The sequence below is a fragment of the Harpia harpyja genome, chromosome 6 (genome assembly GCF_026419915.1).
Source record: "Harpia harpyja isolate bHarHar1 chromosome 6, bHarHar1 primary haplotype, whole genome shotgun sequence".
Classification (NCBI taxonomy): Eukaryota; Metazoa; Chordata; class Aves; order Accipitriformes; family Accipitridae; genus Harpia; species Harpia harpyja.
Window position 1 is genome coordinate 48,646,582 of NC_068945.1, and position 15,927 is coordinate 48,662,508.

The 15,927-nt window shown below is 37.8% G+C and overlaps 1 protein-coding gene across 3 annotated transcripts in view; it reads left to right on the forward strand.

Annotated features, from left to right (window-relative positions):
- IL17REL (interleukin 17 receptor E like) overlaps positions 1–12,401 on the forward strand; it is a 47,557-nt gene extending 35,156 nt beyond the window's left edge. The window contains exons 10-17 of one of the 3 annotated variants that reach the window (XM_052790793.1): positions 1,894–2,057; positions 4,388–4,435; positions 5,096–5,153; positions 5,488–5,633; positions 8,233–8,292; positions 9,349–9,406; positions 10,378–10,432; positions 11,428–12,401. In XM_052790793.1, the coding sequence (XP_052646753.1) occupies positions 1,894–2,057; positions 4,388–4,435; positions 5,096–5,153; positions 5,488–5,633; positions 8,233–8,292; positions 9,349–9,406; positions 10,378–10,432; positions 11,428–11,455 (617 nt within the window). In that variant the 3' untranslated portion in view covers positions 11,456–12,401. The remainder of the gene's footprint in view (positions 1–1,893; positions 2,058–4,387; positions 4,436–5,095; positions 5,154–5,487; positions 5,634–8,232; positions 8,293–9,348; positions 9,407–10,377; positions 10,433–11,427) is intronic. The other 2 variants (XM_052790794.1, XM_052790796.1) reach the window with 2 other exon arrangements.
- Positions 12,402–15,927: the final 3,526 nt, after the last annotated feature.

The following is a 15,927-nucleotide window of genomic DNA, read 5'->3' on the forward strand; positions in this document are numbered from 1 at the left end:
TACTTTTTGTTTGCTCAACTATCCTCCTTGCAGGAATCTCAGGCAATTTTTTAGACTGTAGCACCCAGCTATTCAAGGATATAGGGAGTTCCAGCTTTTAAGCCACATTATTTTCTATTTAAATCTTTCTTTTTCCCAAGTGACAGCTCTGCTGGAATATCTAAAGTAGATTGGTTCTTTTATCATTGATGTAATAAAGTTGGGATTATAGAATAAGGTCTGTCGTAGGAGGTAATTAACAGTTGTGTATCAGAAAGAAGCTCCTCTATGTAATAACTGTTTTGGGTTAATGTAACTAAGAGAAGAAAAAAAGGAAAAAAGAATGTCTATTGGTTACTAAACAATGTAATGATATGAGACTGAAGATGAATGAGCATCTTTATTATGATGTAAATAAGTAGATGCCACATAGGAGTAAAACAGAAGGAAAGTAAGTCAGGTAATAAGTCAATGATCAGGCCTGGAAACAAACCTGAGAAGTCTTAATTGTGGTGCTAGTCTCTTAACTATTAGGATTACACTTACGTTATATCTACATTATTACAGACTCCTATAACATTCAAAATGTAGCTGTGAAAAATATCAGAACTGTTGGGACCCAGGACTTTGCAGTCAGGTTAAATATTCTCTAAACATTAGATTTATAGAACATGTCCATTTATTAAAAAGAGCATTTTTTAAAAAGAATCAAAATTTCCAGCAGTTTTTTTAAAACAATAAAAATTTCCACTTCATAGAAAGTTTCAGTATTTTGATGTATACACATTGGGACACAAAGTTAAGACAGCAAGAGGCTTGGCAGAATTAAAGGGTCTGGAAGGTTTCTATTAGAAAACATCAAAAGGTTTTAATTCAGGACGTTTCTGAGAGAAGCAATATCAATAGGAATTGTTGTTATGCTTGATGTTAGTTGAATTTGGACACTGTGCTTCACTTTGCTATGTTTTCTAGTCATGGGTATTGTTTGTTCACTCCTCTTGAACATCCAACTGGCCACGTTTTCAAGTTTTTTCTTCACAAATAGTTGCAGAAATATATTTTTCTCCTACTTCTGACTACTAGACAAATGTAAAACTTTCCAAATTACTTCTTGAAGTAAGAACTAAAATATCATGCTGGGGAATTTCATGCTGGAAATTGTCTCATCCATGTGCAGCTAAATGGAAAAGAAAGTCAGTATGAAGTGACTAATTTGACCAATCAAATAAATAAGACAGATTTTATTTTATAATAGTGTCTATTTAGGATATCCCCAAATATATGTTGACTAGCTCTGAAATTATGGTTTGCCCAGTATGCATAGAAAGAAGATTATATAAATGCTGTAGAAAAATTATTTATTGTGAATGACTTGTACAGCTTTGTTTACTATTGGAGTTCTTGATATTCAGCCAAAGGCTTGAATTTATCTTCTTACATGTACATTGTGTGCATTTAAGTCCTACACAAGACACACAGAATCGTCTCCAATACCATCTCCAGTCACTAATGTATGGATTCATTCCAATTTACTATACACAGTTAACAGAAGGTTCTTGGTTAGGAATTTACTTGTGTTACACTCCCCCTGTGATTGATGGGCAGAGAATGAACTTCCAGGAGCTTGTGCAGCCTGCTTAAGAACCCTAGTGATGTCTATCTATCACCGTAGTGGGAGACTGGTAAGACTAAGCTCTCAGGTTGAGTATCTCTGGTAAATGCCAACACTTTGGTCGGATGAATTAAAGTTTTACACTGTTACAGTGTGAAACACTGCAGTTCTGATTGTTGAAATGACAAAGAAATGGAAAAGCAATGCTTGTGGTTTTAAGCACATGTATACGTTCCAGATTTATGAACAATTTTGATTCATTTTTAGACATCTTGAATAATATTTCGACTCTTTGTGTACAGATACGAAGGCGCTATGGGATAATATTGTTTATAACCCAGCAACACAAACCCTAGCTTGGGAGCCAGCCTGTCCTGTGCTTGTCATGGTTAACCTATGCAGGTTAATGAAGTCTAACGACCACTGTGAAGATATACAAAACTCTTCCAAAAATTCTCCTGAGAAAGTAAGAGCTATGCAGATTTATTCAAACTGTGAGATTGAAGGCCATCACCAAAGACGTAATGTGAAGAGCTAGACTTTGGAATAAGAGCATTTGCAAATTCCTCTCTTCTTCTCTGATACTTAAGACTATTCATAATCACAGTCTGTTCTTGTACACTAACCACATGATTTATTCAAAATGCTCACTGACTCACTATTAAGAAATAAAAAGTGGACATGACTGTGAAGCTAGTAATGTTTGCTAAATTCTTTGGGGTAAATAGGGTCTGCTTTTCATTTATAGTAAAGGCATGATTCATCTGCCCTGACTTTGTTGTCTAAAAGATAGGTGTTCAAGTCTATGCTATTTGTGTCAGATTCCCTTTAAAGTAAGTGAAACAGACATACTGGGAGGACAACTCTTCTCATCTGAAGATAGGCATGTAAGAAAGGTTGGAGGGATTTCTCTCTGAAGGTACCTCTTTCTTTTCACTGACTATCACAATAATTGTGATTAGATCAGATTTGGGTATTTAACATTCAGATACCGAAAATGTAAGTGAGATGAACCTAAATCTCTTTAAATCTTACTGGAGACATAATGGTACTTTGGTAGGGCACAATTGTTTTGTACTTTATTAAGGTGTCTTTGAAGTGCCTTCCTCAACCTGGTCCAATGTCTTGAAATTGTGGGTGTTGACATATTGGGTCCCTCAGTTTTTCCAGCACTTATGTTCTAAAGTTGAAAAGGGTTTTCATTGCTTGTATCTTGAGCTGCTTAATACTTCAATCTGAAGTCTCATGATGCTGAATGCACTGGAGTTATGAGGTTGGTTAGAATTCTGGCTTTTGTCTTGAAAAGTAGGTTTCAGGCTTTTCTGATTTTGGAGAGAAGCCAGTAAACTTAAGGTAACAACTGAAAAGGCAAATAAAATAAAATACAAATTCTTAATTTTTGAAACTTTATGAGTATTATTCTAATGACATGATTTGGGGGGGGGTTGACTCAAGATTGTTGGATGCTTTTTTGATTAGGAACTCCTGGCCAAGTGTTCAGTGATTGTTCAGATTCACCATTTTATGGGTTTCAACAAAGCTCTGATCTTGCAAAACCAAATATATTTAATTTTACACATGTGAGTCATCCCTGTGGGATTTGTCATCTGCTGACAACAAGCATAACTCATTGCTTGCAGGAGAGGAAAAAAAAGAAAAAAAAAGCCTAAAATGAGGTTTGGCTGGTAATGGTCATATCTATTACCCAGAACACAATCCAAGATTAGTTTATTACAAGCAATGAGTGTTTTCCTGTATTTACTCATTGCATTTAATGGCTGAATATTAATATTCATGGACAGAATGAATTTTCCCTTTTTTTCTAATTAATCCTAAAAGTTTTGATATTGAATTTGGTCCATTTATTGTATCGTAACCTCGAAAAACATCTCTATAGTGTGCTGGAGACTGCTGCAGAGATTCCTCAGATAGTGCCGGCTCCCCCAGTAAATCCACACAATGCTGGATGCTCTAATACTATGCACATGTACTGACTTAGGCCCAAAAGCTATATAACTCTTATCTCTAATTAGGCTGGGGCTTTCTCTGTCAATGGCAATGCTCCGTATCTCACTGGACTCTTAGAGAACTATCTTCTGTGACCCTATTGTAGACATACCTGAGGACATCCATTATGATCTTCTCAAAAAAGTTACAGGGAAGAGGTGTTTGGTCATGATGCAGTGTGTTATGCTTAGTGACTTGAACAATGGTGTTTATTTAAGAAAGATCACTTACATGGGTAGTAATTGTTTATATGAGACAAGGCTTTTTATGGTGAAGTCCTTGAAGGGTAAACAGTTGTTAATCAAGAAAGCAACATTTGGTAGGTCACTTAAGTGGATGTCTAAAATGCAGTCTACATTTAAGTCTTTTCTGGCATAGGGATGTGGAAAAATGAAAAATTTCTGAACTGAAGGTGGATCAACATTTTTGGGTGTATGTTTAAATGTTCTGCTGAGTTGTTGATGAGTGGTAAATAAGGGACTGAAACAAGATGACTGTGTAATCAGAATTTTGCACACAACCCACCATAGAATCAATTAATTTAGCTCTAATGGGTCAGACTGACTATAAAAAAAGTTACATGTTACAGATAAAAAGAAGCAAATTATTCAGTAATCCAAAGTAGCAGTTGTTTCTATTCTTATTATTTTATGTGATTAACTTTCTGGAATGTTTATAAAGTAGACAAAGCAGTTCCTTTCTCAGTAATCAAGTAATGAAAATTTTGGGTAACTGATTTTGTGAAACTAGTTAATGAAACTAGCTAATGCTGAGTGCTCTCCTTTCAAGCAGGTTCAATATTCTCGTGTGGACACTCACCCAAGACTTTGCATGAAGGTAAAGGGATTTCTTTATAAAACACTTATTAACCGCCCTCTTTCTGTCAGCTCTAAAAAAATTAGTTGCTAATGTTCTTTAGGTTCAATATTTTGTTTCATAGCTCTGATGAATGGGAAGTAAGAATAAAGGAAATGTGAAAGATTAGATTAAAAAGAGGTTCTTTGGAAGTGCAGCAGCAATGATAGATAGGACATAGGTCAGATTGTGCCCTCTGTTTTTTGTGCTTAGGAAGAGCAGGGCAAAAAATGTTTTAGGTCAATGCAAACTCTGAAGCATGCACTAAACAATGTATAACGTTTTCCATATTAAATATTCGATAATAAAAATGATCAATACACTACATTTACTGGAGTACCTTTTCTTTTTCTAGTCAAGAAAAAAATGCCACATAAGGCTAATGTAGGCATATTATTGGTTTCTTTTAGGTTACTTTTAAGTTAGTGTAGCTACATGTTTCTGTAAAATAAGCATGTCTATAAATACCTGAAGAATTGGGGGACCTAATTTAAATCAAGGGTTGGAAGATACCATAGAGCAGGAAAGCTGTGAATTCACCTTCTGCAACTTTCTGGAATGCACTGATCATCTCTAGTTGAATCTGTAGCCACAGATTGAAATTGAAAATCCAGTTTTCCTAACAGATTTCTCTGCTTTCAGTTTACAACCAAGCAAGGCTCTTGGGTTAAATGTCCATTTGCTCATGGAGAATTTCCAGGTAAATATATTTTTTTAATTACATAATATTAAATTGTGAATAATATTTAAATTGGTCACTAGATATGAGCCTTCTCCAGTAAGCGAGATGGGTTCACATCACTGTAGCTTGTGAATTATGGCAAAGAGATTTGACAGCTTGTTACTTCTATAAATCCCCAGTAAATCAAGTGTTTATCAGCATAAAAAGTAACTTATGGGAATCAAAATAATTACTTGCATATCATTTGATGGCACTTAACTAAGTAAAAAGGCTTTTATTTTAGATATAACAATTTAGAATATAATATATGGTCCTTGTATGTCTAAAAGTAAGTCTTTTCCCCTAATATCAGCTTGGAAAATGAGAACTGCTGCAGCTGCAGAACAAATACAAGTTTTCTTCACATCCCAAACCAAGGCACAATTCTCAGTGCTTGTGTGTAACAGGACGCAGCTGGCTTCATGTGAATCTGTTGGGATGCACCATTCAGTCTCTGTGGTTTGTATATATTATTTCTTAAACATTGTAAGACTTTTAAACATATCTAACTGCATTAATTTATTATTCCATTTATTGCTCTGCAGCTTGAAAGCATTAATACACCCATGCATGTACATATTGGAACAATTACTGGAACATTTTTAAAGCATGTAGTTCTAATTCTGATCTCACACTGAAGCAAGAAATAAATAAAGATCCTGAAGTCAAATGAGTCACATCAAAGGAAGTGACTATTGAGCGGAACCTTAATATTGTTTTAACATCATTTTTGCGGTGTAGTATTTGTAGTATGTATATAGCAATTGTTACTGTTAGTATTTCATATGTGGGTCACTGATACAGCTGACCTAGCAAATCTCGCATCATGAAATGTAAGACTTGAGGCATAAATCCATGATGATCTTGAGCCATTATAAATCTCTCAGCTGCCAAAACAAACTCAACACACAAAAAAGGTAAGTTTTCAGCCAAATTAGCTTTTTGAGCAAGCTGACTGTGTGACTACACAACTGCTTCTTCCAGCAAAGCGGGGGGAAAGAGGGAAATGATTATGGGAGGGTGAGATTTCTGTTTCAGGCAGCAGCTAGTCATGAAATGGGAGCCTTATTCCTCTCTTGCAACTAAGCCTATATTTCATACATTTTCAGTGCAGCACTGTGGCTTGCCCTTGCCCTTCAACCCTGCCTACCAGAGTTACCTTGTTGGCCTGGCTTGTGATCTACTGAGAGGTATATCTGGAAAGCGGGGTCAAAGAGCAGAGGAGTGGCCATAGCATTATTTTTCAAATAGGAGAATATTAGAAGGATAGGTCTTAGGAGCTGGAGCTACTAGGACCACCATGCTGAAAGGCATCTTGCTGGTTCAGCAGCCAGCTCCTCAGCAGCCTTATATCCACCCCTAAATGTGTGCTCCTGCTTTCTGCTCCACTGACCAGGTATATAAGGTGTCATACGATGGATTTTGAGAAAGTTGAGAAATCCAGATGTTGTGATTTCTGCTGTTATTCTTGACTGTGCTCATTGACTTCACTCTGCTGTAGGGGGATGTGCTTTAGAAGACACAAGCATGCTGTAGCTCCTATACCTGTCCTCTTTTTAGGATATATTCCAGCTGTACTTCTTTATTTGCCACTGTATGCAGGTACATGCTGCAGCTGTGACTTTTTGAAGTACCTCTGATGCTTTCAGTGTGCGGGGTGCACATACCAGTGGGTAGCTGACAAGCAAGCAGCTATGAATAAGGACTTCTTAAACTCAAAGGGGTGGACACTGAAAGCTGAATTTATTTTCTAATGAATCAGTTTAGGTCTTTATTACATCTCTGGTGCTGAATGTAACAGAGCAGCTGTTGAAAGCAATTTTCCAACTCAGCTTTACTGCTCAAGCTGAGGACATGCTCAAGTGGAACATGGTAACTGCTCCTGCAGGAGATCCCAGAGCTTAATAATCATGGGGAAAGGCCTGGGAAAAAACAGCTATCCTAATCAACACAGACCACAGAGGGCATTGGTGGCGCTATCAAAAGTCTGTCCTGATGGGGCAAGATATCTGGGGAAATGCTGTATTACTGGCAGAGATGGAAAGCTGTACGGTAGAAGAGTTGTCAAACACTATGTTCCGTGAACACTTTAGAGCGGCACTTCCCTTCAGCTGGCTTATTTCACATAAAATCTGTGGAGTTTAGACTTTCTGGTTTTAAAGGTTCCCTGTGTGAGTTACTAAGTGAGAAGTGTAATGGTGGAGCACCAATAAATCACAACTAGGTATTGAAGTGTGTGTTTCATGAAGGGCACTGATGCATTTAAAAATGCTGTTTTCTTCCCTCTGGTACAAAGCTGTTATGTCCTCTGCTACTGTGACAGAATGGGAGCCCATATAAAGTTCCTGTCTCAACACCATGAGAAATATACACAAGGTTTTCACCAAGGCTTAGCTCTGTGTTCTCAGAAACCAGTGTTCATTCTCTACCTAGTAATCCCTGTTCAGTCATGCTCAAAAAAGAACATATTCATCTAATTTGCCCCAAATTATTTTAGGAGTTTGCCACACTAAAGACAGTAGTGTAGGATTCATAGCTATTAGTGGAGTAACTAACATTATTTTGAGGAAAAACCATAAACAATCAAACATTAAGTGTCAGAACAGTAATTTAGGACAATTTTACCTTCAGGCCAAACTTGTTCTCAGCATACAATGTGATGGGAAATCCAGAAGAATTGTAAAGAAAGGGTCATTCCTTCAAGTCATGTACACCAGGGAAAAGATATGCTCATTGGCTAACGTGGTGTGGACAGCCACGGCGGGGAAGGTGTTCTGCCTTATGATGCTTCATAAAATGCAGCAACACTAGCCCTCTTCCTGTGCTGCCCAAATTGTGCTTGGCAAAACTACACTTGGCTGCTTATGGTCATCGAGATCTGGGGATATCTCTGAAAGTAAATAACCTTCCATAATGAATATATACTTTATTAATTTTCTGACACAGTAGAACATGTAACATTATTGGGAAATGAACGAAAGAGCTGGAGAGACACAATACATGTTCATTGTTCCAGGGTATGGAAAATAATAGTTTCCAATTTTTTTTTTTTCATTAGGGAGATTCTGTATCAATCACTATGTCACAGGAAATGTGTGGGTCAACAATTTGCATTCAGGTATGTCTTGATTTTGCCAGGTACTCTGTACAAAATAAACAAATCATAAAAAAAAAAAAAAAAGCAAGCCAGCAGGCACTCTCACTGCTTTCTCCTCCCAGCCAAATCTGATTACTGTGTGAACGGAGTTGGCAAAGAGTGTTATTTATAGCTTGATGTGCTGCCACCATCTCTTGTTGAGATGACATTAATTAACAGAGAAGTTGCTCTCCATGATCTTGCTCCTTTGTCAGTGGCAGATAAAGGGATATCATCAGGAAATTGTTAATCCTGTCTTTATATGTTCCTTTCTAATAAAAAGTTCCAAGGCATCAAAAGATCCAAGTAAATCACAGATAAATTTTTCAAAAATTGACATTAGCTGGAAAAGGTTAGGCATATAGCAAACAGCGCAGTAAGTGCACAGTATGCTAGAATTAGCACTGCTGAAAGCAGAGCTGAGCAAATTATTTCTGACATTTTTGCACACTATTTCTGTAGCTGAACTTTATTAAGACAACATTAGTAACAAATGAGCATGAAGCTGATGATAGGTTTATTCCTCTCTGGAGTTAATGTTCTCAGCAGACACTGGGACAAGAGAGACTGACAGCTGGAGCTGCGAGGCTCCAGCAGCTGTCCTGGAAGGCCCTCGTCAGCTTCACTTTCTGCTGCTAGGAAGAAAGGGGCAAGATGAAAGTGAGATTGGCAAGAGGCTTCTGGGTAATGAGACTTGGTCTTCTTTCCCTAGTGAAAAATCAGATTTGGTGGTAAAATTGATGTTTTCCTGCATAAATAATTTTATTTTTTAAATAAGACATTATCTGTCAGAATATGGTTCTTCCACCCCCGCCCCACCCCCCCGATCTGATTAGCTTTATAATTCAGAAACCTAACAGTGATTCCAACTCACTAAATATACACTAGACCAGCAGTCTCCTTATGCATTCATTTAAAAACAGATTAAAAAATGCAGTCATTTTAGTAAACTAATAAAGCAATCTCATTTTGTCAACGCAAGTGTTTAGTAACAGTTCTGCTGAGAGGGGAATAAGCCTCAATTCTTTCTTTTAAAAGGGCTGGAGGACAGATGTAGATTATTCAGTTCCACTGCAGATCTGTGATATCCACTGTGGTAAGTATGAATGATAACAAAAGAAGAATTAGGTCTTCACTGTCTAGAAGAGAGCATCTCAGGCAAAGTGTGTTTTCATTGGGAAACTGAGGTGGGATTCACATGACTGAATGTAGATGTCTGCATGTGAGCTACATGTGCTCAGCTTCCTTTATAGACAATGGACTCATATACTTCAACTACCTTTTAATTAGCTACTGCAAGGGCAACTTGTGTGGCTGGCTGTTTTCTCTGCTTCCTGGGTGAATTTTCCATCCTGTGCCAAGTTCTACATGCCACACCTATATTTACCTTGCTGTCAGTACATGAGGTAACTGGTTAAAACCAGTCCTTGGCAAGTAGGCACACAGTGCTGTCCTTGTAGTGATTGCAGCACAGCCCTACTGTTAATTCCCCACCTCTGCAAATGGGACAGTAGTACTTCACTGCAGAAGTACGGTGAGGATATTATTACGATTTGAGGTACACTCAGATACATGTTATTAACATGTATTTTGTTACTCAAGACCAAGATTCCAGTGATGATAGTATCTATTATAAAAAAAATCAGTGTAGCTAACCATCATGAAGGCTACTCCCTTTCCAGATGCAAGAAGAGTTTTGTGGCATGAAGAATGCATTATACTGCAATGCATTGCATTTTTCTATCAGTAGCTGTGCTTTGGAATTAAAGTGGCTTAGCCTTATTTGGTCTCCAGGGGATGGATATGGGAAAATCTGGGGTTTTTTTCATTTAATAGCTTTGACTTAGAAATAAACCTTTGTGTTCTTTTGAAATTTTATTTTTCCTTTGGCCACTTTTCTGGATTCTGTTTAATGTAGCCAAATATTTTGAGACATTATTTCACCTATTAAAAAAGAAACTTCTCTATTCTGAATGAAGAAATAATCCAAATCAGTTAATTTGAGAATAAATATGTGAACCATAATGAAAACAAAATGGCAACCTACATTTGAACTTGTTTCTTCAGGTTTTTGTGGTCAGACATACAGTGATGGAAACTCAGCAAAGGCCATGACACACAGGTATCCATCCAATGAATAATTTAAAACATCTTTGAGAGTTGATAGATTTGTTAATCCTGAAAACATATCATTGTCCTCTCTAAAGAACAGAAGCAATGTCTGAGTGAATTTTGTACTAGCCAGCAGGAATATCAGGTTCCTATCTCTCCCCTTTCCTTGTCCCCACTGAAGACATCTCTTGCTCCTGTGCTTTCTCTCCTCTTGCTCACTCTCTATTGCACCACAGTGCAGTCTGGCATCAGAGGTAGCTGCCTTGCTGCCAGAGAGAGAGGACAAAGGGAGACAAATAACCAGTGGAAGTAGGAAGTTTGTAAAGTAACAAGACAACCTTCAAGAGCCCTGGAACAATCTCAGATTTGCTGAGCGTGACATTCACATTATTAGCACCTGCCCCCTTGCTTTCTCCCTGACATTTGCAGGCAGATAGTCCCCTCTGTGCTCTCACTCATTACACGTGTCTGCTCAGCTGTTCCAGTGCTTCTTTTCATTCCCACAGCCCTTTGCAAAACACCTATTCCTAGGTTGTAAACAAATCAGTAATTAATGCAGCCCATGGATATATGATTTGGTAGAACCTGAGCTCTTAAAAATGCTTTTCCTTTAAGGATACCCTTTCAGAGGCAACCTAGAATAGTGGGAGCAACCTAGAACTCCAGAGAGAGTAGAGATGCTCTGAAAAGCCCTTGCTCAAAGATGGGAAAAAGATGCAGCCTTGCAGAAGTTATGCAAGTCATGTGGTTAAGAAGTGGCTACTATCTTTGCTTTGAGGCAGTCTTTGGCTTTTCCCTTGCTGGAAGATACTATTCAGAATAAAGTATCTTGATTTTGTTCCTCTGTTCATATGAGGGCTGTTTGGACTGTGACAGTCAAGTCCACAAGCTGTAGACAAATGGTTACATTTGTTATTTAACTCCAACTATATATGAATGCAATGAAGTCTCTCACACTTCAGAGAAAAAAAGCCAATCTTCTTTCCTCTTCCGTTTTTCCCCTAGAATGAAGAGTGTGCATTCCTTGCATTGAATTTTACAACACATTTTCAAGGTCCTTAGTATCTTCTCAATGTCAAGTTGTATTTTGGAGTAACTTGCAAATCTTGTCTAACCGGTCATCTCTCATGTTAGTAGTTTCTGCTAATTACTGTGAGATTATTCTCATGAGTGAAGAATTTAGCAAATTAAGCCTATTTTAACATGTCCAAAAGAAGCTGGATTATGATTCCTCATTTCCCGGTATCTCAAAACAAAAAATGTCTTAGATCACTTAATTAGAGAATCAGGTTCACATTTTCCTTCTAAATTAATATTTTATATACAATATGCTATAAATGAGTACTTTCATAGTACCTCGTGTACCTATAGAACAAGTATTTCAGATTTTCTTATTTGTAACCCTCGTTTTTAAACCATAAGAATAAGTTTTTGAGAAATGAAGAATGGAGGAAGTTTTCTCAGCTTTGTTACATTATCCCTCTTTGCAATTTCCTTTGTTTTCTGATGCCATTCTGATTATCTTACCATAACAGACCATATTCTGTAAATATACTAACAACTGCTTTCTGTGTTTGCATTTGTATTTGACTTTGAGATAACTTTCCTATTTGTCTGAGGAGGTACACGTCTTTGGTTTGATAGCTATTTAAAACTGTCATGTGGAAATCCAGCCTAGAAGGAAACAGTTTAGTGGAAAGAACTGAATATTTTTTTCCATTGTATCAGTATTTATACTCAATTGTTGAGAATAATATTACACACTGTACTGATTATCAAACATTTGGCCTTTATTTCACTGAATACTCCTGTCAAACATCCTTACTTCCTGTTGTGTAACAAGGAAATAGTCAACTAAAAGATGATTAATAGCAAATCCTGAAACCATGTGGAATTGCTCATGTGGGATCAGGAATATGGGTGGGGAGTGAGGGTCTGGAACAAGAAGTTGATCAATAAAAAAATATTTTCCATCTGAATGTGTTTTTTTGTTTCAAGACTTTCAAAGAGCAATTTACAGGAGACAAATATGGCGTGAGACATATCTGCTGTGTTGAAACACAAGGTCTTTGAGGTGCCCTGAAGAGGACAAATTCTGCTTGGCTCCTCTGATATCAAAGCTTCATTGTGTAGACTGCACATCCACTAGATATATTTTTATTCCAAGCAGTGCTACAGCTCCAAAAGCAGAGGCGGTAAGGCAGCTTTCCTAAAGCATTTATTTACTTGCTTTGGCTGTGAAATAGAAGCACTGATCTATTCAGACATCTGCTTTTCCTTTAATATCCTCCAGACTGCAGCCAGAAACAAGACATTCAGCTATTCAACTGAGAGAGCATCATAACATTACTCTCTTCACTTTCCTCCAGTGGAAAAGTCTTTTTGGTAGGAAAGCTTGATTTGTACAGTGTTCTTTTTATTGCCTCAAAGTCTTAAGATCAACTTTTTAAATATGTCCTCAGACTGAAAATGAAGTAAAATTACACAGGTGTGGCAGGATCTGAAAACCAAGTGTAGCTTAGACAAGTGACAAGTTCATATGAGGTCCTGAAGCAACAATAGCTGTACAGAAGCTGGATGCTTTCAATGATAAGATCCTGTTTCAGCTGCACAGACACTAAATCTCTTGCAGTGTATCTTCTCTTACTGGCTGCAGCGATGGAAATACCAAAGAGAATGTGACCAGCCGTGGTCCTGATCACTTTGTTGCTGTTTCACAGGAAAGCTTGAATGATGAACATAGCAGACATGTCACTTAATTTAACTGCCTGAAAGTGAAGTGTTCATTCAATGGTAGTAGTCTAGGCTCCTATGATAGCCACTGCAAAGAGACAGGTACTTCCCAAGCATATTTCATTCTGCGTGGATACTTGTTTTAGAGGGAGCCTGGACAACTTAGCCTAAATGCTTACCATTAAGACATTCCTGCTTATGGCAATGTTTGCAAATAATCCCTAATAGTATTTCCATACTTTGGCTCAGGTCTGCCTGTTTGCATTTGTGTAGAGAGAAAATTTGCTGGTAGCTCTTCTGGTTGACTCCCAAGCTGATCTTTAAGAGTCCTGTTTCTAATTCACTACTTCAGGTAAACATTGTCTCTTCTGATTACAAAATTCCTGCTCCACCTGAGACTGTCTCTTCCTGCTCCCTCAGATAGTGATTGGGCCACCCTATACATGTAACGCACTGGAAGGAGTTCCACTCAGGTGGTGCCTTTTCTAGAGAAGTTAAGAGTTCTGCATTACTAAGCCACTAGGCACTACTGTCCTTGTGACATTACAGCTGCAAAAATAAAGTGTTTTTTTTTTCTTTTTCACAAGGGATTTTAAACATTGATAGGTCAATCCTGAAAGAAGGTATGAGAATCTTTCCCAACTCTAAAAGTATTAATTTCACTCTGCTGGCCACTGAAATGTTTTCTTTTTCTCACCCAAACTATGCAATAGTTTTGCAATATTGACCAACATACAAGTAAACATGCTGTAATAACAGCCAAATGCAAAAATCCCCTAGGTGATTGCCTATAGAGTTGGCTAATTCTGTTAAGCCTCCGTTCTTTTGTTGAAGGAATTTCCCTTCTTGCTTATTGTGGCTCCAGTCCAATCACCCTATTTTGAGACAACCTGCAGTTATTTGGTTTTCATTTCATATGTACATTTCATATGTTACTATTATCACAGAGCATCAATATCCCAGTTTTTCTGAGATATCAGCGTATAGCATAATATCATTGGGGTATAGTAAAAGCACCGATAGATGCTTTGCAGTAATCTCTTGAAAAGACTTCCAGTTGTGTCTAGTGCATTGCACAAACCTGAAACTAACATTTAAAGTTACCACATAAATTAAAGCAGTTTTCCTCCACTTTTATTTAGGGACTTATTTTCACTTGCCACACTCACACTGGTTCTGGCGTGGGAAACCAGACTGATGGTGCTGCAGCATTTTGGATGTCTTTATTTGCAGTAGTGGATACATTTCCTTGATAGCAAGTTACAGTTGAGTGGCATGCTTGAATTGTCACATCCTAATGAATAGCTGTGTATTCACTGAGCCATAATAACAGTCACAGCAGATCTAGTCCAGTGCTCTGCAGGCTGTATTCCTGACCATCTCTGTTCTGGACTTCTGATAAATTACTTCAGAGAAATAAATGGGAAGAGAAATAATGGCTACTTTTGTAGGGTTAGTTTACTGCTGATTTCACTCCTTGAACTACAAAGTCAGGCATATGTGAGCCAGCAGAAGGGAAGCAGCCCAGCTATAGCGGAGTGGAAATGGTGCTGCTCCTGCTAGTTCCTTAGGTAGCAGATTGCCTGAACTGTAATGTAACACTGCAACCTGATCACGTACCTGTGCTTATAGCAAACAGAAAAAAAAGTATATTTGCTTCAAATTACTTTGAAAAGTTGTAATGAGCAAATTCCCCTTGCTCATATCCTGTAGCAGCTGGCCTTAAAAAATGGTGGCTTTATCTTATATCTCATATGCTCTGTACATTTTTTATTGTACACAGAAATATCTTTCCTGGATTAAGAAAACGATTTCTCTCTCTTATCCAGAAAGCCCTTTAGTGCAAACATGTAATGCTGCTGTGTTTAGTGCAGTACTGGAACAAGTCCAGTAGCAATGGTGGGAGCTATTACTCCCAGCCTTCTGGTTTTCTACCGCTCCAATCCATTGTCAGTATCACTGGCTCACATTTTGCAGGAATAGGCCCTTTAATGTGGCACTAAGCACCACTTCTAAAAAACTTTAACTAAATGAGCAAAGGTCAGTTCCTGTATTGGATTCACAAAACCTCTAGAAATTACAATTTCCTAGGAACTGTCAATGTCAAGGCATATCTCATCTACTCTCCATCTTACGTTGGACTAAATGACTCCTTAATATATAGCTGATACAATAAAAACAGGAGATCTACTGAAAAGCAGATGATAATTTCTCCAGACTGCATCTTTCAACAGGTGGAATTTGCAAGATGTATTTCCTGCCATTGACTACATTCTGACTAATGAAACCTAAACCATCCTCTTTTAAAGCTGTGTAAGTTCCTATCTAAGTTCTAAAGGTCCAATTTTCAAAATCAGCTTGGGATAGGATCGTATTCCACATTGATATCTCGACATGAGTTCTGTAAGGTTTTGGACCTTTTCATATCGTAGCCAATATAATTAAAAAACTATTGCCTTTGAGCCAATAGCCACTATTCTCATATATTTCACTTCTTCTAGTACATGCTTAGTGGCTGAACACCCACCGCAGAGGTTTCCAAGCTTTGCTCTCATAGCTTATATGCATGTGTTCTGAAGCTGGGTTTGCGCTCGGCCAACACTTTTTGCATGAGAGATTCTCTGATGGGATGTGTTTGGAAGAAAAAAGGATGAAAGGCAAAAGAAGGCTCAGAGATAGAATGACTAGATAAAAGATGGGGAGAATGTGCTTTGAGCCATTTATGGGCACAGGTAGGGAGAAGCACTCAGCAGGAAACAGTGTATGTGAAGC